General features: G+C 36.0%; 1 protein-coding gene across 3 annotated transcripts in view; it reads left to right on the top strand.

Moving 5' to 3' along the window:
* LOC138323683 (unconventional myosin-XV-like) overlaps positions 1 to 25,315 on the top strand; it is a 62,935-nt gene that overhangs the window by 31,390 nt on the left and 6,230 nt on the right. For 2 of the 3 annotated variants that reach the window (XR_011208583.1, XM_069268462.1), the window contains exons 16-47: positions 4,483 to 4,564; positions 4,982 to 5,115; positions 6,249 to 6,347; positions 7,032 to 7,106; positions 7,543 to 7,703; positions 8,112 to 8,281; positions 8,414 to 8,486; positions 9,029 to 9,235; positions 9,688 to 10,517; positions 10,790 to 10,890; positions 11,214 to 12,086; positions 12,314 to 12,416; positions 12,842 to 13,065; positions 13,548 to 13,683; positions 13,897 to 14,018; positions 14,535 to 14,741; positions 15,079 to 15,129; positions 15,588 to 15,702; positions 16,132 to 16,232; positions 16,539 to 16,589; positions 16,911 to 17,023; positions 18,515 to 18,624; positions 20,244 to 20,296; positions 21,784 to 21,856; positions 21,970 to 22,046; positions 22,445 to 22,527; positions 22,720 to 22,945; positions 23,104 to 23,184; positions 23,404 to 23,494; positions 24,018 to 24,184; positions 24,469 to 24,537; positions 25,031 to 25,095. Coding sequence is in view for 2 of the 3 variants with exons in the window: in XM_069268462.1 (XP_069124563.1) it covers positions 4,483 to 4,564; positions 4,982 to 5,115; positions 6,249 to 6,347; positions 7,032 to 7,106; positions 7,543 to 7,703; positions 8,112 to 8,281; positions 8,414 to 8,486; positions 9,029 to 9,235; positions 9,688 to 10,517; positions 10,790 to 10,890; positions 11,214 to 12,086; positions 12,314 to 12,416; positions 12,842 to 13,065; positions 13,548 to 13,683; positions 13,897 to 14,018; positions 14,535 to 14,741; positions 15,079 to 15,129; positions 15,588 to 15,702; positions 16,132 to 16,232; positions 16,539 to 16,589; positions 16,911 to 17,023; positions 18,515 to 18,624; positions 20,244 to 20,296; positions 21,784 to 21,856; positions 21,970 to 22,046; positions 22,445 to 22,527; positions 22,720 to 22,945; positions 23,104 to 23,184; positions 23,404 to 23,494; positions 24,018 to 24,184; positions 24,469 to 24,537; positions 25,031 to 25,095 (5,123 nt within the window). In the remaining variant the exon portion in view is untranslated. Of the gene's footprint in view, positions 1 to 4,482; positions 4,565 to 4,981; positions 5,116 to 6,248; positions 6,348 to 7,031; positions 7,107 to 7,542; positions 7,704 to 8,111; positions 8,282 to 8,413; positions 8,487 to 9,028; positions 9,236 to 9,687; positions 10,518 to 10,789; positions 10,891 to 11,213; positions 12,087 to 12,313; positions 12,417 to 12,841; positions 13,066 to 13,547; positions 13,684 to 13,896; positions 14,019 to 14,534; positions 14,742 to 15,078; positions 15,130 to 15,587; positions 15,703 to 16,131; positions 16,233 to 16,538; positions 16,590 to 16,910; positions 17,024 to 17,804; positions 17,834 to 18,514; positions 18,625 to 20,243; positions 20,297 to 21,783; positions 21,857 to 21,969; positions 22,047 to 22,444; positions 22,528 to 22,719; positions 22,946 to 23,103; positions 23,185 to 23,403; positions 23,495 to 24,017; positions 24,185 to 24,468; positions 24,538 to 25,030; positions 25,096 to 25,315 lie in introns of all 3 variants that reach the window. The other variant, XM_069268463.1, reaches the window with a different exon arrangement.

The raw sequence follows: 25,315 nt of genomic DNA, 5'->3' as shown, positions 1-25,315 counted from the left end.
GATAGATGACAATCAAAGCTTGCAGAATCTTAGACTTCAATTGCTTCAGTTTTCATGCTTTTTGCTAAGAATTATTTTAAGGAACTTTTCATTGAAGAAAAAAACCTTTTTCATTGATCAACATTTTTGTCATAGAAATCCTAGTACCAGAGCATTTGAACATGTGTTTTGTACATTTTAAAAGATATCTCTTTTTTTTTTGTGATTCCAAAGACATTGGACGGTGCATCTTTCAATCACATGGAAGCTTGTGAAATTTATTTGCCATTCTTACAATGGAACGTATAAACCTAATCAATACTTTGCTACATTTTTCAAACAGGTTTTTATAACTCAATGTTATGTCATGGTGAGTTTGCTTGTTAGAAAAAACTCTTTGCAATACAAATTTTGCCCGCTTGTTCCTGTTATATGACCCATTCTAGCTTAATTAGTCCTTTCCTTCAGCATATTCTGTTTTTCCAATAAGGTCCAACTGGTAATTCTGCCATGGCATTTCAAGGTGTTCTATTGCCTCATCATTTCATGTGAAATTGTTCTCCTTTGCAGCAATTTTTAGAATCAAGAAGGTCCAAGCTTGGAGGTCAATTCTTTCCTGCATTTCATTGGCTCTTTAGCTCTAAACCTTTTTTCCATTTATATTGCCTTTCTTAGACATTGTGTTAGACAATTATGAATAGAATTGTTATTGATTCTACAGTGGTTCATATAACATTCGAAGCCATAGGGAGGTGTTTCTTAAACTGTTAACCCTAGTGTCTTGGTACTAACTTAGATCAAAGACAAATGGCTCCAATCCATGTGGCATCATAATTTTCCATTATACTTCAATTTTTTCTTAAATTTTGCTGAACAATGCTGGGAGCCCTCACTTACATCTATGCATATGGACATTTCTCTAGATTTTAGCTTTTGAAATAATCATTGAAGGATTTTTCATCTGCAATCTGCTTTTTAAATTTTGATCTTTTTACCTAAATTTGCAAAGTACTTTTTCCATTGTCATCCTGCAATGATAGTTTCTTCCCTGAATCCTGACCTAGATACTTTTTGCATGTTCTATAAGTCTGTAACTCGCTTCTCCAACATCTGGCTATACCTTTACAATCTTCAGTCTTTCAATTTATTCATGGTCAGCTTGACCAATGTGTATTAGGGTTGTTGTGTCCAGGGTCATTTGGTATTTAATTCATGAGTTATTATCAAGCGATTAGTCAAGTGGTCATTTGACCTTGGGCAGGTGACCTATCAGATCTCGATAATCTATTACAGCTGACAGACGACCCATAATAAAGGGCAATAACCCTGTCTATAACTATTACCGTAAAATGATTAGATCGGTACCGGGAATGATTTACATTCTTTGGAAATTATGAAGAACCTGATGTAGCTGCATGTAATAAAGGAATTAATGAGATAAAAAAAATGTCATTCTATTAAAAGTTCAGATCATTTGACTTTTTTTGGCATGGAAATGAAAAATGGCAAAAACAAAGTTTTGATAATTTTACACATCTTTTTTTTTTTTTTTTTTTTAAGATAAAAAATGTACAACAATATCTTAACAAATATTGAAATCAACAGAGAATTGTTTCTTTTATAAAAAAAAAATGGCCTTGTTAAACAAATTTTTCATACTGTAGCTGCAGGGAAGATCTGAAAAATAGTCTGTATCTTGTGAAAGATTTTTTTTAACTCGACAAAAAACAGGAAGACAAAGGAATGTTGTTGTTGTGTATGTTTAGGCCTGTGGCTCTAATGATTGTGATCAATGTGACATTTCAATACAACGTTTGTCTTAAGGCTACGGCCAACATACACTGATAAAACTCGACACGGGATGTTAAGGTACACAAACAATTTTACAAACCTGTTTAACTTCTAGTAGTCGACTTTCATTATTAAAACAAAATCAAAAAATATTATTTATAACTTGCAACCAAGAAGTTATGCATTTGATTCAATTTTTTAATGACTTGAATTATTTTTAGGTAAGAATTTATTTTTAGTAACAAGTGTCAATAAGTCTGACAGGTCAATATTTACATAGTGGTAATATTACTGTTAATACAGACGGTGATTTCACACTTATATCAACAATAGCTAAAAAGGTAGTCTCAAATTAAAAGTAGTGTTGGTTCTTTTCTTTTTAACTGACATACAACAGGTAGGTGTTTTAAAAAGTTGTTGAATATATATATATAGAAAGACAGGCACTGTCAAACCTGTCTATGAAGACCACCCTGTGAAATACAGAGTTAGTCACCAAGGCAAATAAACAGATGGTAATTATAGAAAGGTAGTCGCGGTAATTATAGAAAGGTAGTCGCTGTGGACAGGTGGTCATAATAGACAGGTTTAGAAAGGTCATTGTTAGAGCATACCTGTTATGGATAGGTAGTCGTTATGAACAGGTGGTCATAATGGAGAATTCAGGAAATGTTGTCAGCTTATTTCTGTTAAAGAGTTACTGTAACAGTTTGTGTATTTAATTGACAGTTTATCCATCGATAATCATGTTTTCATGGAAACAGATGTGACAATGACAGATGTAGTAACCGTACCAATACAATGTGTTTGATAGAGACAATATGATCAATATGAGTCATTGTAATTATCAGTAACACCTGTACATCTTAATCATCTTTGTAACAGGTAGATACAGTTGATAGGTATTGATCTTATATAGTATCCACCATGGAGGATAAGGAGTTCAGGTGTTCAGCTGAAATATTCGTCAACTTGCGGTCAATGTCTGAGTTGTGGTGGTGATGATGTTGTGGTGGTCGACTTTCTATCATTATATATACATCATGGTGACCAAGTGGTTGAAAAATCTGGACAAAGAACCATCCGTCCATTCTTGGACTGTAATGGCTTAGCGGTTAAGGTGTCTGACATTCTATCACTGTAACCCATGATCCAGAAGATTCAGGACATACGTCAGACAATTTCCAGGTAGTACTGACAGCTGGTTGATGTTTTTTCCCCCAGGAACTGTGGCTTCCATTCACAAAATCTGCCACATCCTTTAATGAACATACTCTTAGTACTCTTAAGAACCAAAAAAAATACAATTAGAAAGAAATTACTAAGAACCATGCAAATATGCAAAAGAACGAGTCCAACATGGAAATTCCTTCCAGTAAGCTGATTTTTTAACCAGAATAATGCAGTTATTTGTGTCAGCTTATTCACCCCTGAAAACACATTTAGACTCTTCTAAATCAAAGATTAGAGCAGTCCATTATGAAATTTCAGGGATGAGTTAAAATTCAGTGTATTGATTTGTGTGGATTTCCTGTCTAATTAAGCTTAAGTCCATCATATATGTCGTCTGTATCTGACCTGTCCATGATTTGTGGTCATTTTCTGGACGTCAGTTGGTAAGGACATAAAAATCATGTAATGGACATTCCCTGCTATTGAAGTTGACCATTAATTGTCACACTTTACGACCAGCCAATCAGTGACTTTGCCACTATCTACCTGTTAACTAGTCGTTACATTGTCATACTTTATTGTCCTCTAATCTCTGACGAAGACATTCATTCCTTTTCATCTTTTGTCGTCTTATTAGGCAATTAGAGAACGATGTTATGTGGACAGAATTGATTAGCTGATCAACAAATCTTTGGTACTTACTCTCATTCTTATTTCAATTATTTTTTGTCATTTATCATTTTTAATATTGAACATGGAACACTTCTTCTTAAATAAACAATTTTAAGAAATATTTCTAAAAATGAATGTTTATATGATAAATATAACGCAGCTGGTTTACATTCACTGATATTATGAGAAAACATCATTAACTGCATTCACTGTAGATGGAAGTCTTTTCATTAAATAACTAATAGTACTAGGTTATAATAGATAAGTATATAAGAGATAAGAGATCACCCTGCTATTAGTTGGTAGTACAAATCAATACAGATTTGATTTATAGATCTATTGGATATTTCCCAGTACTCCAGCACTGTATTATTTATGTTGGATACAATGAGCTGACATAACAATGTACATCACTATGCGACTACTATTGCTGCGGTTTTCAATCCCGAGGCCACAGAACTTATATTTATCATGAGCTAGGCGGCCAAAATCTAAAATATTATGTAGCCATCTGAATTGGGTTGGTTCAGTGGCTTATTTAGGATACCAGGTAACAACTTTGATATATTCTCTTATATACTAATGACCGTATAAGGGCATGTCAGGTTTTGGTGGGGAATGGAAGCCAGAGCTCCCGGATGAAAACCACAGACTAAAATTCAAATTCATAACTCAGAGTTGGGAGTACATGTCAGACACTTTAATCATGGAGGCACCCAAACACAAAGTATTTTTGCCATGTCAAGAATTCTTAACCATTCTTTTCATATAGGTTTTCATCTTCCAGGATAACAATCCAGAATGTCTTTGGGAGGTTTGAAGTTTAAGAAATGTTTTAAACTTTATGATTTTCTTGTGTTTTTACAGGAGAGAAAGAACAAAGCCATGGAAGCCATTGCTAACCTTGACATACCCGGAGAGCTGGCCTACGTTTACAGTAAACTGGACGGTAAGTGTAGGATACTTCACTTATAGGTCGTAAATCATGGGTCTAAGTATGGATTGTTTTTGTCATTGCATTGGGAACAGGACCTTTATAACTTCATTTTTGGAAGAAAAATTCTGAAGAAATTAAGTTTGAAAATTTGATAAAAAAATTATTGGAATGCCCACTATCGATCCCAAATTGTTTTTAAAAACTATGGGCACTTTTCTTCATCTGTTACTGTCTGTTCTTTTCACCAAAACTTCATCTTCTATTTCTCTTACTTCATACAAGTGTTCATATCATCTTCAGTCATTCTCTTTTGATTATCCTCTGGGATCCTAATTATCTGATGATATATTTATCTTCAAAAAAAATAAATATTGTGAATTTTTCTTTACCCCAAATTGATTTACTTAGGAAGAATTATCTCCCTTGCAGACTGGCAGTCGGTCCATACAGAGCGTCACATTGGCCAGGTATCAGGCTCTGTAGCCCATATGGATCAGAAGTACCAACTCCCGACCGATGTCGACTCCCACGCATTCAGCAAATTTGCCAACGTCTATTTCAGTGTAAGTTTATATTAATAGTAAGGTGATGATAGATTTCAGACAAAAACTTGTTTAAATTTGATATGGTCAACTGAATTAAATGAGCACAGCAGTTCCAATTTTTAAGAGTTTATAAAGTACATCAACACCTGTTAAATTCAACCACACACATCTGACCACTTACGATCAGGTGGAGACAACTCTAGACTGAGCGCTTACAATCAGGTTGAAACAACTCTAGGCTGACCACTTACGACCAGGTGGAGACAACTCTAGACTGACTACTTATGATCAGGTAGAGACAACTCTAGGCTGACCACTTACGATCAGGTGGAGACAACTCTAGGCTGACCACTTACGATCTTACGTCCTCAAAACTGTTCTTAATGATACAGACATTTGCATGGAAAAATCTAAATAATTGATAGAATTAACCAATATTTTGTCTGTTAGGTGCTTCAATTTAGAAATTAAAAATTGCATTAGATGGTCAAATTTAAGACAAATCAGAGTAGATAAAGCAATTGAAAAGAAATACAAGTTCACAGTAATGAGGAGATTGCAATAATAGATGGTTGATAATGGTTCCAGCCGACTTCCCACCCTGTAAGTATGTGTAATAAAGTAGTGGTTGATGGATATATTGCATGTGATTTCTTTGTATGAATGTTTGATGGTTTCTAGTAAAAAGTAGAAAATGTATGTATGAACTTTGCTATAATGACATCTTCTTTAAACATGGTATTTTGAACAATGCACATTGTTCATTTGTTGATAAAAAATTCTGCATGACAGTTGGATCTTGATAGTTCTCTGAGAAGGATTAAACACAAAATTGTTTGCAGTGCTGTAATTACTAAACATTGTTAAAAAGATAAACTAAAAAAAGAAAAATGGAAGTATCGGTGATGTGGTGAATTTGTATTCATGTCAGTTCAGTCGGAGTAATTCTCTGACCTCGAGGTGGAACACACAAAATTCTGTGAATATAGGGCCACGACAGCATGATTTAACAATACCTATTTCAGAGATATCTGCTCTTGTTTGGAAGAGTAGATAACTCTGCATTAATTGCTAAAAACCAGTTAAAAAAAAAAAAAAAAAATGAATATTTGTAATGCATGAATGAATGTTTGCATGTTGGTGAATTTCAGAATCCTGATTGGGGTGTACTTATGACCCCGATTAAGGCGGGTCTTACAAAACTCCAGGGGGACGACCTCAACAATCGTGCGGTATCTGTCTTCAAAATGGTGGGTATATGATCAGATGAATGTGAACATTGTTAGCATCATTGGAAGTCATACTGTATTTTGTTATAGTATTTATACCAATTAATTATATATGTATGGGGTTAAGGTACTTTTCTGGAAAATGAAATTGTATGTTTGTATTTGGAATGCACTGCAACAGATATGAACGGCTTATTACAATTGAGGCATGGGAAGTTTGTCAAATAGGTTAAGGAGAGGATTCATGCATAAAATCTTGTTAATTTCATACAGGCATACATATGGTATTTATGTTTATAGTGCTAAGGGGTATATTTCAAAGTCAAGGACAGAAAAACTACAATTCTGAATATTGATTTTCACCACAATTTCTCAAAACAAAGAACAATTGTCGTCAAAAACCTTGAAGTCAATCATTATGTAACTAAAGTTACTTAAACTTAAACTTTGACTGAAGTCTATTCATGAATTAAGTTTGTTCCAAGAAATCAGAGCCTGGTCTGAACCCCTGGTGACACATTTGGAACCTTCTTGTTCAAAGGTCCGAATAGTCCATATTGAAGGTATATGGGTGAATTATTTTTCATGTTTAATAAATCTGCTAAAAAAAAATTATTTACCAAGAAAGATAATAGTTACACTAGTTTTTATTGTGTATTAATTATGACTGGAAAAGTAACTTGAAATAATATATTATACTTGAAGATTTTGCGATACATGGGAGATCCAAATCTGAGTAAACGGAGGGAAAAGACAATGGCCAACTACATAGTACAGATGGTAAGTAACATAAAATATGTATGTATATTATAATTACAGATTTAATATTAATGATATTTTCACGATTACACTGAATCCCTGGGCCCAGTTTCATGATCATTCCTTAACTTTAAATTTCCCATAAGAAACCATTACAGAAGGTATGGATAAATCTTAAGTTAAGGAGTCTTCCTTAAAATCTGCAACGCTTTCCTATTGATAACTGTAAGTTAAAAAATTCCTTCAGTGAAGGAATGCGGGTGAAACTGTGCCAAGCTGATGTATATCTTAACGTAACAAAAACTCTGAAAAATGGTTAAAACTTTTGATTGGACCTAAATCATGGTACAGAATCTAACTTGACCTCATCATGATTTGTTTTTACCCTTGCTTGTTCACTCCAAGAAATTGGTAACATTTGTGATGTTTTATGACAGGGATGTTTTCATATTTACAGGGGCTAAGTAATGAGGGATTACGAGATGAGATCTACTGTCAGGTAGCTAACCAGTGCTGGAATAATCAGGATCTTACAGCTCTAGGGCGGTCCTGGAACCTGATGGCTGCCTGTCTCAGCGCGTTCCCTCCCAGCGAAAGGCTCTTCAAATACCTACTCAAGTATGTACAGTTACAAAACTACTGATTCTTACGTGTACAAGATAGGCAAAAACTATGTACAGTTACAAAACTACTGATTCTTACGTGTACAAGATAGGCAAAAACTATGTACAGTTACAAAACTACTGATTCTTACGTGTACAAGATAGGCAAAAACTATGTACAGTTACAAAACTACTGATTCTTACTTGTACAAGATAGGCAAAAACTATGTACAGTTACAAAACTACTGATTCTTACTTGTACAAGATAGGCAAAAAAATATATTACAACAATTGTGAAACAAGTTATAGAAATTACTTGTAGTTGAGTGTTGATGGAGCATTGAGTAGAATTGGACCTTGGCTGTCATGGAAAATGATCAAAATCTTTATAAAAAAAATGACACATTTTTTGTACTGTTTTCAGGTTTGTTTCTGATGTTGGTTATAACGGACATAAAATTACTTGTCAACATAAGGCACTGCAGTGTGCCAACATACAGCCTCAGCTAAGTCGGAGTTATCCCCCCTGTTTACTGGAGTGGCATGCTATACAGCAATATACCAACATGGCGCTTCCTGTTCGCTTCGCTGATAGTAAGTATAGTCCATGATTTAGAGTTATTCGCCCTTGTTAGCAGAAAATGATTTTCATGTGTCTATGATATCTTCTATGAGCGGAAAATATCTGAATATCTAAATGGGATTTATGAATGTTTTTTCTTACAGATATGAAGATGTTTGGACCTGTGGAGTCGTGGACGTCGGGTGAGGTGTTCACTAGTCACCTCGTTAGTAGTCGGTATGTACGCAGACGTCACTGTGCATCAACATACATTATCTTTATAGCATTAAAAAAGTTCACACATTTCAACAGACTTAAAAATGTGTTAAAAAAATCAAAACCTGATCTAGCTTTGAATTCCTCCATCTTTAATTACTATCGCCATATCTCTACTAATCCAGTCGGGACATAGAGACGGACCTTATGTATTGTTTATTTGTTTATTTGATTCTTTTAATAACAGTTTTATAGCAGATAGAAAAAGCTTATATAGGCCACATACTCTCTCATTTAAAACACAATTTTTTATACTTTTACCATGAAATGGGGGGATGTTGTTCATGTGGGCCCAAAATAATCCGGCATACTCATAATCGGAACAGATATATCAGGGAACAGATTTGATTATTGACATAAGTAAACAGAATCCAGCAGTCCCGAAATTTCACAATCCGGAGTGTTTGGGCTAGGTTTGGATTATCAAGGGTTCACTGTACATTGTACGTCTTTCAGACATCATTATGACTGGTAAAATGTCATTATTATCTATCAATTACCAGGGGACTGAAGGAAAACAAATATGGCTGGACCGTGGTACTTCAGGAGGAGACAGATTTCTACGAGCTGATGGGGTACGATTACGTCCTCGACCTTTTCAGTGAGATGGAGATTCCCCCAGGGTTCCCTACCAAGCCTGCCTACTTCCTGGTGTCGCGTGACAAAATGCGAGAACCAGTTGGGAATGCCCATCGTCAATACAAAAATTCGTAAGTAGATCAATTCTATCTTTAGTAGCTCTTTTATCAGCATTTCTTCAGATTTTATTTTTGATTAAGCGGGAGTCAATTAAAAATTGATGTAAATAATCCATAATTGAAATACAAAGATGAAAGAAGGAAAGAATCAGGAATTGTCGGAAATAACATTTATGACAAAAAGAATAGGAATCCTCTGTTTATAATTGTGTAGCATTTTATACTCTTAGCAAACATAATGATAAAGTTATTTTCTAGTTACTGTGCATGCTAGTTCTACAATTATCAATCCATGATGAATAGATAGAATGCTTCTCTGACTTAAGAAGCAATAAGATGGATTAGTTGATAGTTCTAGAAAGCCAAGACTTAGCATTAGGGACTCGTTTCCTATTTGTTATCAATTACTTTGAGTTGTATAAGTTTCCGACTACATTAACTACTGTAATTTTGTCTATGTTTAGGCCACACAGTGTTGACAAGGACAGGTATATGGTGCTAGTGGGGAGGCTACCAGACTTACTGAAGGTCGAGGCCTCGCGTCTCGAGAACCGAACATTTACTCCACGTACTAAAGAAAACGATGATCAAAAGAAAATAGAATTTTCGATGACTAGTGCTCTTAATCGTCGTCCAACTGAGATCATGTTGGATGGACTATCCTCCAATTCAGCCCTAAATCTACGTTACACAAAACGTAAAGCTCCTGGACCACCACCATCGGTGACCAGTAATGGCCACAACGGCCTTAATGTTTCAAACGGACTAAGTAATGGCCACATAACCCCGATCTTGGAGGATGAAACAGCTGCTGTTGGACTGGCAGGTTCAAAGTTAAATCAACGCTACAATAATGGTTTAACAAATGGGACACCACGGGTGCAGGATTTAAGTTCTACATCCAAACTGAATGCTAGATACGTCAAATCATCAGCGATGGCAAAAAGGATGAAAAACGGAGCCGCTGATAGAATTTCTAGACGGGATCGTGGTTTGGAAAAAATGTCTGCGTCATCAGATAATATGTCAGTGGGAACTGGACACGAGTCTGATTGGTCCCACTGGGTAGAAGATGTGTTTAATAATGCACTGAATGAGCACGTCGACACACTGAGTGATGCAAGGTCAATGGAAAATCGACTGAAGGGCGGAGGTAAGGGTGTTCCCGGCCCGGGGATGCAGCCTCCACCGGCACCACCTGTGTCACTCCCTCTCCTAAGTAATGCCAATTTACTACCAGGAGGGGGAGCCACTGGTCTCGGGTCACCCCCATCTACAGCGCAAGGAAGTACAGGTAAGGGAAATAACTCTATTAACATCGGTATTACATTCTTAATATTTCATTTAAAGGAACATTTAAGGCCCACCATAAAGGGGGAAGGGGCATATATATATTGTCACCCATATTTATGCATCCTCTCCCATCCATATTTTTCATAAAAGGGGAAGGGGGCGGACAACAGACTTCATATTGGGGGAGGGGGCATTTAGTCCTACAGAAATTTCTAGTTTTACCGACATCTGTATTTCATTCATCTGATCTGAAACTGACTTGTTGTTTAACAGACACCCTGATGCAACAGATCCAACAACAACTGGCAGTTCAACAACTGGCCCAACAACAGGCGCAGCAACAGGCTCTGATGCAGGCGTACCTTGCTCAGATGGTAGGTTCCTCGGTCCGACTTTGATTATTACCATGCTCTATTACTGTAAACCAACTTTCTATCACGGCTATTGAATTTCGCTATTTCCATTTAAAAGTTTGTGAAGATTGACATTTGGGAATTTAAAAATTGAATGGAATGTTCTATCAATGTAAATGATATATATAAATACAGATGTTAATTTGCGGAGATGAACTTTTGTGCATTTACTAGGGTTACGAAATTTGGAAAAAATAAATCACACAGCTCTAATATCAAAGAATTATGAAATGTATGTAAAAAATTCTATATCAGAATACATGAATTTTGTTCTCATTTTTCAGACCCAAATGCAAGCACAAGCACAAGCACAAGCACAGGCTCAGGCTCAGGCTCAGATGCAGAACCAAGCAGTGCAGCAACAACAACTGTTCCAGTCAGCACATCAACGGGGTCTGCAGCAACAGTTCTTACAGGCGGGAGGACTTGGGGGTGTTAACGGTGTCCCCGGACTACCACCCATGGGGGCCACGAACGGAATGGTCCCTAATATAGTCAGCCCCGGATCCAGTATGAACTCTGTTGGACCCTCACCGTTTATTACCCCTAGGGACCAGCCCGTTAATGGGTCGGTCGCCTCTTCCTTTAGTACTACACAAACTGTGCCTGTGGCAGGCATTAGCACCACTCAGACAAATACTGGCGGTGTGCCAAAGAAAGTATATAAGATACGGACACAATTTGAGGGTCGCACTGAGACTAACGAGTTCAAACCGGCTGAGCATATTCCTCCCCTCATTACAGCCAACCATGACAAGAGTTTACACATCACTGAACAAAACACGGAAAGTGAAAGCCATAAAGTGCGACAGATTGCGCCAATAGCTCCTCCGCCTCCTCCTGCTTTTCAGGATACATCGATTGTCAGTCCACGGATGCCAGCCCTTCCACCAGCACCACCACCACCGCCTGTGGTTCCTGTAAATAACGACTCCTTCAATAGGGAGGATGGCACTTTTACCTTCACCGATAAGAAGGGTCGTGCTAGGACTGTAAGAATTGGCCGTGTTGTTTGGCCTCCTCCCGTGGAAAAGGAATCAAAATCAACACGCGATGTTGGCCGACTTGAGATTGACGAGAAAGTTGCAAACTCTATCGAATCACAAGTTGGTGCACGAACACAACAGAAAAAGCCAGCACCAGTTCCTCCACCCAAGGTTTGTTTGAATTTATTCATCTAAAGTGTACTGTTTTTCATTCGCACTTACAAAATGGAAGAATTGCATTTAGTGTTAATCATGTTTGTCTTGTCTAATGCACATTTCAAAGTTATTCAAAATTAGAAAACCAAAATTACAAGCATAGAGCCAACCCCGTCTTTCTAGTTGAGGTTTGTAGGTTTCGTTATCCAGTTTTTAAAAGTTAATGATTTTTTTTTCACCAGGAACCTGTCAAGTCAACAAAATCCCTCACAGAGTCCGTTCATCTTGCCACTCTCCAACTTTTGGAGCAGAAACTGGGGGGCAAGAAAGAGACCCCTCCTCCATGTAAGTATGCCAAAGTTGTTGTCTGCTCCATCTCTGATCTGTACGAATCCCTTTAACAACCAAGGCTTACTTTTGATTGTCTTGAGCTCCGATGTGAAGCAGGTTGGAAATATCTGGGGTCTCGCTAACACTCATAGTCAAAGCATTCTTGCTCAGATACACTGATGATAAAAAAAATGACATTTGAAAAATTTTCCTCTATGATTTTGGACAATATTTGAAATAATTCAAATAAAACATTAATTTTCTATGAATATATAATGCATTATTTATTAAATTGAAGATAAGAACAACTTGCAAATATTTGAAAAAAAGAGGTTCACAGCACATTGTGAACATTCCTAGTATTGATGTTCACCGCATCTCATGAATATTCTTCATATTATTGATGCTGTATCTCATAAATATATATGAACTGTTGACAGCACCTCCACCACTACCTAAGTCTCCCCCACCAGTGACACCACCTCCTACGCAGCCTGAACCTGTAACCAAGGTTATTGAGGTGGCGCCACCTCCAAAGAAAGAGAAGAAGATGAACATCGACTTTTCCTCTCTAGAGCGTGTCACCTGCCGACTGTACCCACAGGGCAAGGAAAACTATCTAACCTACAACAGTGTACCCTGGACACTAAATGTTCGCAAAGAGGTGAGATGTGGAGATGAATTTTTATTAATTGTAGACTGATTATCATTATTATTGAAAGACAAAATTTTATTAATGAGGCATTCCTTTATTTGAAACAAATTTGGATACCAAATTAAACTTTATCTCATGGAAATATGTATTTTTTTGGAACAGCAAAAAGTATGATTATTATAAAAGCCTTATAAAATACATACAGGTCTAAAAGAAGTTCTTAGTATAAGTTCAAAAGAACAGACACTATTTTTTCACTACATCCATACACCTTTGGCCAATGATTCTATAACTGATGGGTATTTTTTACATGTACTTTCTAGTACTCATTTGATGCTTAGAATTTTAACACTGTCCTTGTGTCCCTTCAAAAGAAATTTTAAAGATTATCCGTCAGATTGAAGCATTTTGATGGAAAAAAAGGAAAATATTCTGATATATTATATCATAGAAATTACCTTCCTCTGTAATTTTGTCTTGTATGCTTGCAGGTGTTCCACCCCCGCGAACGCCTCGAGAATCCGTCTGCTCTTCACGTGATCTTCTGCCAGGTGGTAGAGGACGTTTACAACCATGGCTGTATTCGTATCGGAAAGGACGAACGTATCAAGATGAGGGGCATGCTGGGTAAGATACAGCCATTTTGTTGTCCATTTTTGTTCATAATGAAAATTTATCATAAATGGAATTAATTTTTGAGTCGTTTATAACCAAGATTTATTTCATCAAACTTCACTGAAACATCTGAATGGATGTTGAAGCTACCAGACTTTGTATTCTGTAAGATTTGTAATTTGTCAATGTCTCAATGTACAATATTTCTTCTGTTTTTGTTAACAGAGAATTACGGTATAAACAGATCTAATTACTTGAGCGGAAATTTCTCTAACCAAGTGAAGAAGATCGTGGTGGACACAGCCAAGGAATGGGGCACCTACTTCTCACGTCTCTTCCCTGTTGCTGTAAGTCTTATGTCCATTGTCCAATCAAATTTGATATAACAAAGTCTTGTTCTTTTTTTCCCAACAACCTTTTTATTCCATCAAATGGAGTTCTAACATGTAAGGTGGAGTAATTTTAGTAGAATGAAGGCTGTAAGAAATTCTAAGAAAACATTTTTTTTTTAAATTCCCTGTCAGCAGTGTAAAATATGGACTTGATGGACTTGCCAAAATTCTAAAATACAGCTGTTTTCTCTGAAATGTTACAGAAACAACTATGTGGTAGATATATTTAATAGAAATAAGTTTTGAATAGAGATATGCTGCTTTTGATAAGAACCTGTCTAAAAAGACCAACTGTATATAGTGGTAACCCTCTATAAAGGATACAATGTACAGTCAAACCTGTCTATAAAGACCACCCAAGAGAACAAGCAAAATGGTCTTTATACACAGGGCAAATTGTGTTAAAATTGAACATTTGGGTCCCTGAGAAAATGGTCTTATTAAAGTCGTGGTCTTTCTTATGGTTTTCAGGGCCAGTTGGAGAAGGGTACAGTACGGTACATCGGAGTGAGCCATTCTGGGATACACCTTATTGACCGTGAGAAGTCCATGGTCGAAGATAATCTAGAAGTTCTGGAACACTTTAAGTTCGAGGATGTCATTGATATTGTCATGCCGACAAAGGATACAGTTCAGATCAACCTTAAGGACAAATCAATGGTGTTCTACACAAATCGGGTGAGTCCTTTATTCTGGAGCTCTAGTGTTGACTCTACAGCAAATTCATAAAATGAATTGTTATACTAGACTAGTATAGTACTAGACCTCCTCTGACATATTTACTATTTAGTGATTTTAATGCTTATTTATGAACAGGAGACAATATCTAGTGTTACCCATGTCCGAACTCTCCTATTTTGACCCGAAAGGAGGTGAGGGCATTTATTTACTTCAGACATTGTTCCTCGTTATTTGAAATGGACTTTGATAAAGGTACCAGTATATATTGTGAGCTTTGACATTTTTGATGCAACATTACTCTTTCGTGTTGTATATTTCTTTCCTATTGTTACAGGCGCTGCAATTGAAACAGATGATTGACATGTACCTCAGTGAAAGCGACAAGGTAGGTGTTATAAAAAATAATTGTATACCATTGTTTCTATGTGGAGTTTGATATCTTTGTGCCTCAGTAAGATAGCACTTTAAAATTGGGCAGGAGTTTCCACTATCACAAGGAGACACAACAATTCAATGGGAAGTATCCTTCATTGATCCTAGTTGTTACTATTATGTTAAGGAAAATTAATTGTTATTCCCTGCTATTATCATTTACTTGCTACTGCTTTAGAAGAACCTGTGTTAGATATAACAGAATGTTTATTTGATATATGAACTTAAAAGAAATATTGAACTTTGCATTCGCCCTTTTATTCTTATTGGTTAAATAATGCATGCGTATCAATTTCATTGACTGAACTCATTAACGGTCCATAATTGTTAAACTTTTTTAATTGGATGGTAAACTAGAATTTCCCAGTCTTTATGCAGATTTTGTTGACATTTGACCTTCTATGTTGCCAGGGTAACAAGTATGTGATCGCTGTAAAAGACTACATCACTCGTGAATCTACCTTACTCAGCTTCAAACGCAGCGAGATCATCAAACTCGTTGATGCTGAACTTCCATTGGAAGATGGTGAGAAGAGAATTTATGGCAAATATTATTCAATTGAAACAAATTATTTGCAGAGGAATTTCTAAAAGGTTTAGTTGTTTTGATATACCTGAAGTTGATATGCTTTAAAAATTGCCCATTAGCATTCATTAAAAGTGTTCTTTCTGTTAGAAATGTCTTCGCGAGATAATGGATTGATTTTAGTCTAATCATATTTATTGTTTGTTTTTTCTGCTCTCTATATAGTCTAATCAGATTCCAGTATTTGTTTTTCTGCTCTCTATATAGTCTAATCAGATTCCAGTATTTGTTTTTCTGCTCTCTATATAGTCTAATCAGATTCCAGTATTTGTTTTTCTGCTCTGTATATAATCCAATCAAATTTCAGTATTTGTTTTTCTGCTCTGTAAATAATCCAATCAGATTCCAGTATTTTTTTCTGCTCTGTAGGTTGGCTTTATGGTTCACTAAACGGTGTCCTTGGATACTTCCCTGCCGAGTATGTCAAACCTTTACAGCGACATGAGGTGGAGAGGTCAGGGGGCATGAAGGTATCTATCAATGTAGTTTCATCTCATTTTCTTAATTGACGTTCAATCCTTGTAAATAATTCCATAGGTTTGACTTTGAAAATGAACAAGGCCAAGGACACAATAGACTTTGCAATCCTGTGTTATTTGGTAGTATAGCAAAGGTATTATAGATGTGATAGATTAACCTTCAATTCTTGTGAAATTTCTATATGTAGGATTCGCCTTGTGAAACATGAGTTCACAGTCAAAGTTGACCTTGCAATGATGATAAGTGACGATATTGATGGTATGATTTTACTTATCCATTTCTCACTCCTGTTTTAGGCCCAGTTGACTGAGCATGTCGTACACAGGATTATCCGACCGCCCAGCAGGGTGAGTAGACTTTCAAAAAAACTTTGTACAGTCTTTGTATAATACAAAGTCATTTGCTCTTGCCAGCAGCCAACAGGAATTTATTGGTATACTTATACAAGATCATGTGGATATTGTCATAATTTACTGTATTCTAAAAAAAAAAATTCATGAAATGAGGAAAAATTTTCAATAAAATGAAGTGTAAGATGACCAGCTTAATAAGTCTATATGTCTAATGTCCTAAATGGTCAATTGCAAAGCAATTTGTATGAGTAATGATTTCGTTACAATAAAATTAAGTTTATGTAAGGCTTAGATAAATCAATTTTTATTTCACAGACGGATGGTCACACAGACAACAGAAGTGAAACAAGTCAGGGAACTGTCGTCCCAGACGGCAAATTCTCCATGATGGAGTTTGCTCTCCTTCACTTCCGTGAGTCGGTGCAGAAGTAAGTTTTGACTTTATAATTGACTATATTAAACTTATGGCATTTTGTTTTTCAGGTATAAATCTTTATCATTGATATAAAATGTTATTGGTAATCCTATGTTATTAAAGTAAAGCCATATTCAATCAGTTTAAAGATGCTCCACTGCCGATAGTGCATAAACGGAAATCACCATTTTAACAATAATTTGTGACTATAATCACTTATGAATATGTCTAATTAACGCAAAAAATAATATAAAATAATTCATTTTACTTTTGGTGCATGTGCAATCAATATGTCATTCCATATTGGACATAGTGCCAGGGATATTTTTCAGGATGCAATTTATTATTTCAAATATTTTTATCTTGAAGTAAAATTAGAAGCACAAACTTTTCAATGGTAGTAATGGTGTTAAGTAAGTAACTTTTGTGACTGAAGAAAATACTAAATCGTCTGCTCTTGTTTTTGATAGAGAAAAAATACCATTTGTCAGCGGTGGAGCACCTTTAATTAATGCCATTGAATGTGAATTCTATCCTGCCATGCTCAATGTACCAGAAAGGGAGATAATCAAAAGGCATAGATGTTACGTGATCAGATTTTCAGAAACATCAGTAAATGGATGATAATGATCTATTATCATCAGTATAATTTTTGGGAAAAAATGATTTTACTTTTTTACTCCAGTTGCTGCCGAATTACATGTCTATGTCTTTTCTTTTGTAACAACATAAACGTTAAAACATTTCATTTGCTTTCAAAACCATATCATGGTTGTAAAAATATCTATTTACAGGCGAGAACTAAATAAACCTTATAAGCAAGGTAATAGAACAAACGGTCAGCTCTACAGGTCAGGGGTCAATGTCACAGAGATTGGCTCTAGCGACCTTTGACCTTTGTCTGCTGCACCAAGCTTTTGTATGTTAAGCAGTGTACTCTTTATGTACTGAACTTAAGCAGTGTACTCTTTATGTACTGAACTTAGCATGCTTTCTGTATACTGCAATTATGCTTCTGTCGGAAAAAGACTGCGCTTTGCAACACTTTGTAGTCTTTTTTAAAGTATTGGGGTAAATTATAGGATGCAGGAGTTTAATGATGGCAGCTAGCTCATTTGAAGTTGGGAAAAATCTGAAAATTTTGTTTTGATTAGAAAATGTTATGAAGAGAGTTTTCTCTGATTTTCTTAAATGTTTTGTTGTTGCCATCATTGAACAAACCTGACCCACAACAATTATGCATGATGTAATTCCAGAGCCTTTATTCATTTGTCATTGTTGTGATTTGAACCAATCAGAAGCCATGTTACTGCATGATCTTCAAATGCTTTAGTTATGTTTTGTTCAAATTTAGAACCAACTTTTGTTATCATGATGTTAGATTGTGTAGTTTGTGGTTTCTATTTGTGTTCTAGCATCATTAAGTCTGCGTGTATACCTCTGTATACGGTGCACCTGTTTCCATGGTAACATGTTGTTATGCCTGGCATCTGTTTGTTTGAAGGTTTGAGATGGAGAGAGGCTTGTCTGAAGACGGTTCAATACGAGGAACAGTTAAACATATAGAGAGCATCAAGCTTCGTAATCTGGACCAGCAAAAGCTTCACCGTAGAGGTGATGGTTGCTTAGCTTTGCTCCTACTAAGCTCCGCCCCTACTAAGCTCCTCCCCTACAAAGCTCCGTCCGACTAAGCTCCGCTCCTACTAAGCTCCGCCCCTACTAAGCTCCTCCCCTACAAGGCTCCGCACCTACTAAGCTCCACCCCTACAAAGCTCCACCCCTACAAAGCTCTGCTCCTACTAAGCTCCTCCCCTACAAAGCTCCGCCCCTACTAAGCTCCACCCCTACAAAGCTCCGCCCCTACTAAGCTCCTCCCCTACAAAGCTCCGCCCCTACTAAGCTCCACCCCTACAAAGCTCCACCCCCTACTAAGCACCGCCCCTACTAAGCTCCACCCCGACTAAGCTCCACCCCTACAAAGCTCCACCCCTACTAAGCACCGCCCCTACTAAGCTCCACCCCTACAAAGCTATACCCCTACTAAGTTCCAACTTACTGAGCTCTTGAAGGTGGCCCTTACTAAGCCCCACCCTTACTAAGCCCCACCCTTACTAAGCCCCATCTTTACTAAGCCCCAACCTTACTAAGTCCCACTCCTTCTTAACTCTGCCCTTACCAAACTCTGTAAATACTTGGCCCCATCCACTATTTATTGGGTCCACCCATCCCACTAACAATTCCAAATCCTAGATTGGCTCCACTTAATTACACAAAATGTGTGTTCTAAAACATTTGTTGACACTATCATGTGCACAATGCATGCTTTAACACAAAGCCTGATGATGAAAAGCTTAATCATGATTGGAATATTCTTATTGTTGTTGTAGATGAGTAGATCGTTGCACCCAAATTGTGAAAGTGAAATAAAATTCAAATGATTGAACATTTTCAGTGGAAAATATTAAAAATCCATTATCTTATTGGGTTTTAAGATTGCAACCTAAAAAATTTCAAATTATCAAAAATTAAATTTTTTTAAAAATGCGTAAAAATAATCTGTTTTGATTTAGACTTCCCCCCCCCCCCCCCTTTTTTTTTGCTATATCATTTTGCTTTTAAATAATTTTGCGGAACTTCAGAAATTTAGTTTCTAAATCTTAAATAAGCTTTATGATACTGCATGTTGATTACTAACCGTTGGCTGCATTGCACTAATGTTGTTTTAAAAAATAGATCACTTCACTTTGTATGGTCTAACCTTATTTGTTTTTGGTGTGTTTTAGTTTACCTGTAGGTTTACAGCTGTTGTTATCGCCCTCACCAAATATCATTTTTGGGTGCTGTATTATATCAGCTCTACTGAACAGAATATCTTCTTATGTTTATCAAAAAATATGAATTATTTGATGATTTTGATTTTACTACTTTTTCATATAAAATGTAAGACTTAAATAAAGGCCCTGATGAATTTTATAGGTCTCCGTTATCGTTCTTTGGAATTTTTTTCTTCCAAGTACTATAATTCTCACCATTTTTTTTATAGAAAGACAGAGTGAATATTGATTAAACAAAAAACATATAATTACCTATTTTTAATGTATGCTTAATTATGTGATAACATCAGTGTTGACATTTTCAGTTCTTAAAATAAAAAATAAAACATCTTACTAACGTGATTCTTTTATGGAGGCCAAAGTAATTAACTTACAAACTAGGTCTTAATTTACATGCAGGTTCCGGAGAATGGTCGTGGAAAGAGCAGGCGGATATGGTCAAGTGGACACGGGTGAGTGACCTTGTGACACGGATAATTATTACATCGTACTAATTATAGTATTTCTGAATAAAATGTTGTTTATGGAGGAATTATCACAATTTCATTAATTTTGATGCAATATTCTTTCTTTATAAAGTGGACGAAGGTGAGTAAAAAAATGCATCATGATTTCTTGAAATATTTAAGGTTATCTTTATCTTTAGGTCATCTGACCCAAAGGGTCAGGTTGACCTATTGTCATCATGCACCGTCCGTCGTCGTGCGCCGTCCGCTGTCCGTAAACTTTTCATTCAAACGACTTCTTCTCAATAACCGGAAGGCCCAGGGTACTCATATTTGGCCTGTAGGTTGCTGGGATGAAGGGCTACCAAGTTTATTCAAATGAATAATCTTGACCTTCATTCAAGGTCACAGGGGTCAAATAGGCAAAAATCTTTAAAACTACCAAGTTTCTTTAAAATGAATGACCGTGACCTTCATTCAAGGTCAAAGGGGTCAAATAGGCTATAATCCTTTAAACAACTTCTTGTGTATAACTAAGAGGCCTAGAGACCTGATATTAGGCCTGTGGGATGCTGGCAGGAAGGGCTACCAAGTTTGTTCAAATAAATGACCTTGATCTTCATTCAAGGTCATAGAGGACCAATAGGCTAAAATCTTTAAACGACGTCTTCTCAAAAACCAGAAGGCTCAGGGTACTGATATTGGGCCTGTAGGATGCTGGGATGAAGGGCTACCAAGTTTGTTTAAATGAATGACCTTGACCTTCATTCAAGGTCACAGGGGTCAAACAGGCTAAAATCCTTTAAACAACTTCTTCTCAATAACCAGAAAGCCTAGGGTACTGATATTGGGCCTGTAGGATGCTGGGATTGAAGGGCTACCATGTTTGTTCAAATAAATGACCTTGACCTTCATTTAAGGTCAAAGGGGTCAAAAAGGCTAAAATCTTTAAACGACTTCTTCTCAAGAACCAGAAGGCCCAGGGTACTGATATTTGGCCTGTGATATGCTGGGATGAAGGGCTACCAAGTTTGTTCAAATGAATGACCTTGACCTTCATTCAAGTTCAAAAAGGCTAAAATCTTTTTAAAACGACTTCTTCTCAAGAACCATAAGGCCTAGGGTACTGATATTGGGCCTGTAAGGTATCTTTATCTTTCTTTTTTTTTTCTCTTTTTTTTCTGTTAGAGAAGTTGTTCTAAGTGATTTTACACCTCTGTCCAACTCTGTGGTCCATCTGACCCACTTTTTTACCTTTGACCTATGTCAGATCAAAGCTTTTCTGGTTCTAATCTGCTATTATTTTTGTCATCTGATTTTTTTTTTAAATTTCATTCATATTTTTATTTTCTTGATTCAAAATATTGAAATTAAACATGATTTTAATTATCTAAAAATTTTACTCATTTTCCAAACAGTCATTGTCTAGAATGTTTTTGTTTTCAGAATTTAATTACAAAACTGTCATCTCACCAAGTATTTGTCTGTTGTAGTCGCCTATCCAGTCATCTCTACTGAAACTACAGACGGCCGAGTTCAACAAACTAGCCCTAGAGTGCTTCCTCTGTAAGTGTTTATAAAACAAATGTGATATTCAACTTTAAAGACAGATTATTCAATTAATGTGCTATTAATGTGTTTTACCTGTGTGGTATGACTTTTTCACTTTGATGTTTTAGGTGTAATGAAATTCATGGGAGATTATCCAATGGGTTCCAACCAATCGGAATATGACTGTGTTCTTAAAATCCTCAGGGTAAGTAACTCAAAATACTCAGGGTAGATTACTCTTTCAAAATTTTGAGGGTGGATTACTCTTTCAAAACACCCAGGGTAGATAACTCTTTCAATATACCTAGGGCAGATAACTTTTTCAAAACATCAGGGTAGATAACTCTTTCAAACTCTGAGAAATCAATTCTCAAAATTCATATAGCAATTTTTACCCAAATTGCCAAGGGTACAAACTCTCACAAAATCTGCAGAGAGTGGATAACTTTCAAAATTTCCAGAGTAGATGACCCATTGAGAGGTATACACACTTTTTATTGGGCTTGAAATGCAGGTTTGAAATATTAGTTTGCCAATACCTTTTAATATACAAATAATGAATTGTTTTAACATGTTGTAATGTAATTTATATCCTTGTTACAGTCTTGTCACAAATATCCAGAGATGAGGGATGAAATCTACTGCCAGCTATGTAAGCAGACGACAAGCAACAGGAGCATGAAGCCGTAAGTATATTTACCAATTAGTAATTCAAGCAAGAATCTGCAAGAACTATTTAACCATATATTTCAACATTTTGAAATTTAAACAAAAAATCATTTTGTCACTATGATGTTGAAACAAAAAATCATTTTGTCACTATGATGTTGAATACAATCTGTTTCTTACAATGAATTTCTTTTTGTGAATCTTTGCAGAAAAAGTTGCATCATGGGATGGAGGCTGTTCTCGATCATAGCCTGTTACTGTGACTGCTCAGAAAGTCTACGACCATACTTGTTCAAATATCTGGAGACAACGGCGTCTGATTCTTCTAGAACGTTCAGTGGCGCTGCATCAATATGTCTGCAGAACCTTAGGAAGACCTTCAAACATGGAGGACGCAAAAATGTTCCACTGAAGGCAGAGATTTCAGCCTTAGCAGTAAGTAACTGTCTGACTACAAACATTGACCAATCTCTATCAATGTTGTATAAGTCATACTCTTGAATATGAAGCAAATATTAAATAACCTTGAATAACCTTGACATGTATCTGACCTTGATCATCATTTTGATATTTTGTAAATTTCTCATTTACAGGATGGGCGAGTGTCCAAGAGGTACTCATTTATCTACAGTGGCTCTGAACGTGAGGGAATGCTACAAGTCCGACCTTCTCTGGTAAGATGTCACCATGTCTTATCAAAATCCAATGTAACTCTCTACTGCTTGTAATTCATTACAATATATTCAAGTATCCTAACTGGTTAACAAATCAAAACAAAACAAGTTTACTTTCTGTTCAAGTAAGGTAAGTATCCATACAGGTAAACTAAATGACAGGTGTTTTCTTTTAAATGTGAACTGGTAAATTAATCAACATATTTATTCTCTGTAAAGGTGGTAAAGGACGCCATTGAAGAGATTTGTAATCGACTTGACATTTTCGATCCTGTGGAAATGGAAGAATATACATTATTCTTGAGAATCAGTAAGTTTTCATCTGAATTTCTGTTGCCAATTTGTAAAACTCTACATTAAAACCTGCTTCAGTGACCACCTTTGTATAAAGAGTCTGCTTGATAATATTTTTCTATGGTCGCAAATGACCAATTTCATCACAATCAACCTGTGTATAAAGACCACCAAGATAAAAAGTCCATTTTCCTCTATCCCTTGGGTGGTCTTATAGACAGGTTTGACTGAATGTAATTGATAAATCAGCTGTTTGAGGTTAGAAGAAGTCATTTTAGATTTTAAATGTAGTTAAGAACAAATGACCTTGATCTTTTTTTTCCATTAAGGACTAATAATAATGAACTTGGTAATTACATAGCCTCATTTACGTCGATGGATAAAACTTACCATTGCTATTATTACAAGACACGATGGAAAAATACATTAATATACTAACTTGTAAACCAATGACCTTGACTAAATTGTGAACCAATTACCTTGACTAAATTGTGAACCAATAAGACTGAATTGTGAACCAATGACCTTGACCTTTACAGATGATGACCACTACAGCCGACTGAAGCCAGATGAATATATCCTGGATGTGACCTCTGAGTTTATCCGTGGAAACAAGGACTATCAGCTGGTGTTCCAAAGGACGGTCTGGTTCTTCCCATTCCGGGATACGGACAACATCATATACAACGAGTTAATGTTTTTCCAGGTAACCAACAAGATAATGTTTTTCCACGTAATCATTCATGTTGGATCCAGATTGTTCAGGACAAGTTTATGCAAAAATAGTGAAAAAATTGGAATTACTGACAAAAAATAATGGATTACCTTTACTAGATGTGTGTAAATTAAAGTAGATTACTTTTTAACTTTGTATACTACATAGCTTTTCTCAAAATTTACCAAAAATTTCATTGTTATACATGTAAAGCAATATGTTCTTGTGAGCTCGACCTACCTTCCCCCTAACGCTGTATGATGTTGTATTTCCAGTGTCTACCAGACTTCCTGGAGGGACTTCTGATCACGTTACAGAGTGGGCGACTCTCCAGACAAGAGGAGGTAAGCAACACGTAACGAACAATGGTGGAAAAACTAAATATTCCTATAGACCATGTGATACGTCATATTATTTGTGCAGTACTTGTATCTCCAGAGGTGATGAAAGGTAACTCTTTGTAATCTTCCCCCTGAAATGACGTTAGCATGAGATATCGTCTTTTAACATTGTTCAATCACCAATGGAAACTATAGTACCACACAAACATGGTCAGGTATCACGTGGTAAGTGAACTACTCACATTTAGATCTAAAACTAAAACTTACTTGTTTTGAATTAGAAATTCCCTCTTTTAAAAAGTTTAGTTTCAGCGTGTTTGTCTTAAATGGTTTTAAGTTGTATAGGAAGTACTAAGGTTGGTATTTATTATTTATTTATTTTTTTTTTTATTTATTTATTATTTATTTATTTATTTATTTAATTATTTTACATGTACCAGACTCTAGACCAAGTTATAAAACAAGAAAGAGATGATAAGTGTATTTTTCTTCACAGGATGATCTCCCCTGTCTTGGAGCTCTCCTGTTCAAGGCTTTCGACCGAGTGGGAACACCAACCATGTAAGTTTGCTATTGAATATAATCCGGATAGAAAATATTTCATGGAATGGCAATTATATTTGGACCGATACAACTCTCAAACAGCATTACAGATTAAACCATTCGATTCATCTCTAGTAACTGTTCAAAAGATGGTCACTAGACATAGGTGTCACAATGGACAGGTTGTCAGCTGTTATCAAATTTATTCATTAACATATCTTTTAAAATTCAGCCTCAT

Source organism: Argopecten irradians, chromosome 5 (genome assembly GCF_041381155.1).
Source record: "Argopecten irradians isolate NY chromosome 5, Ai_NY, whole genome shotgun sequence".
NCBI lineage: Eukaryota > Metazoa > Mollusca > Bivalvia > Pectinida > Pectinidae > Argopecten > Argopecten irradians.
This window is presented reverse-complemented; position numbering and strand designations above follow the sequence as displayed.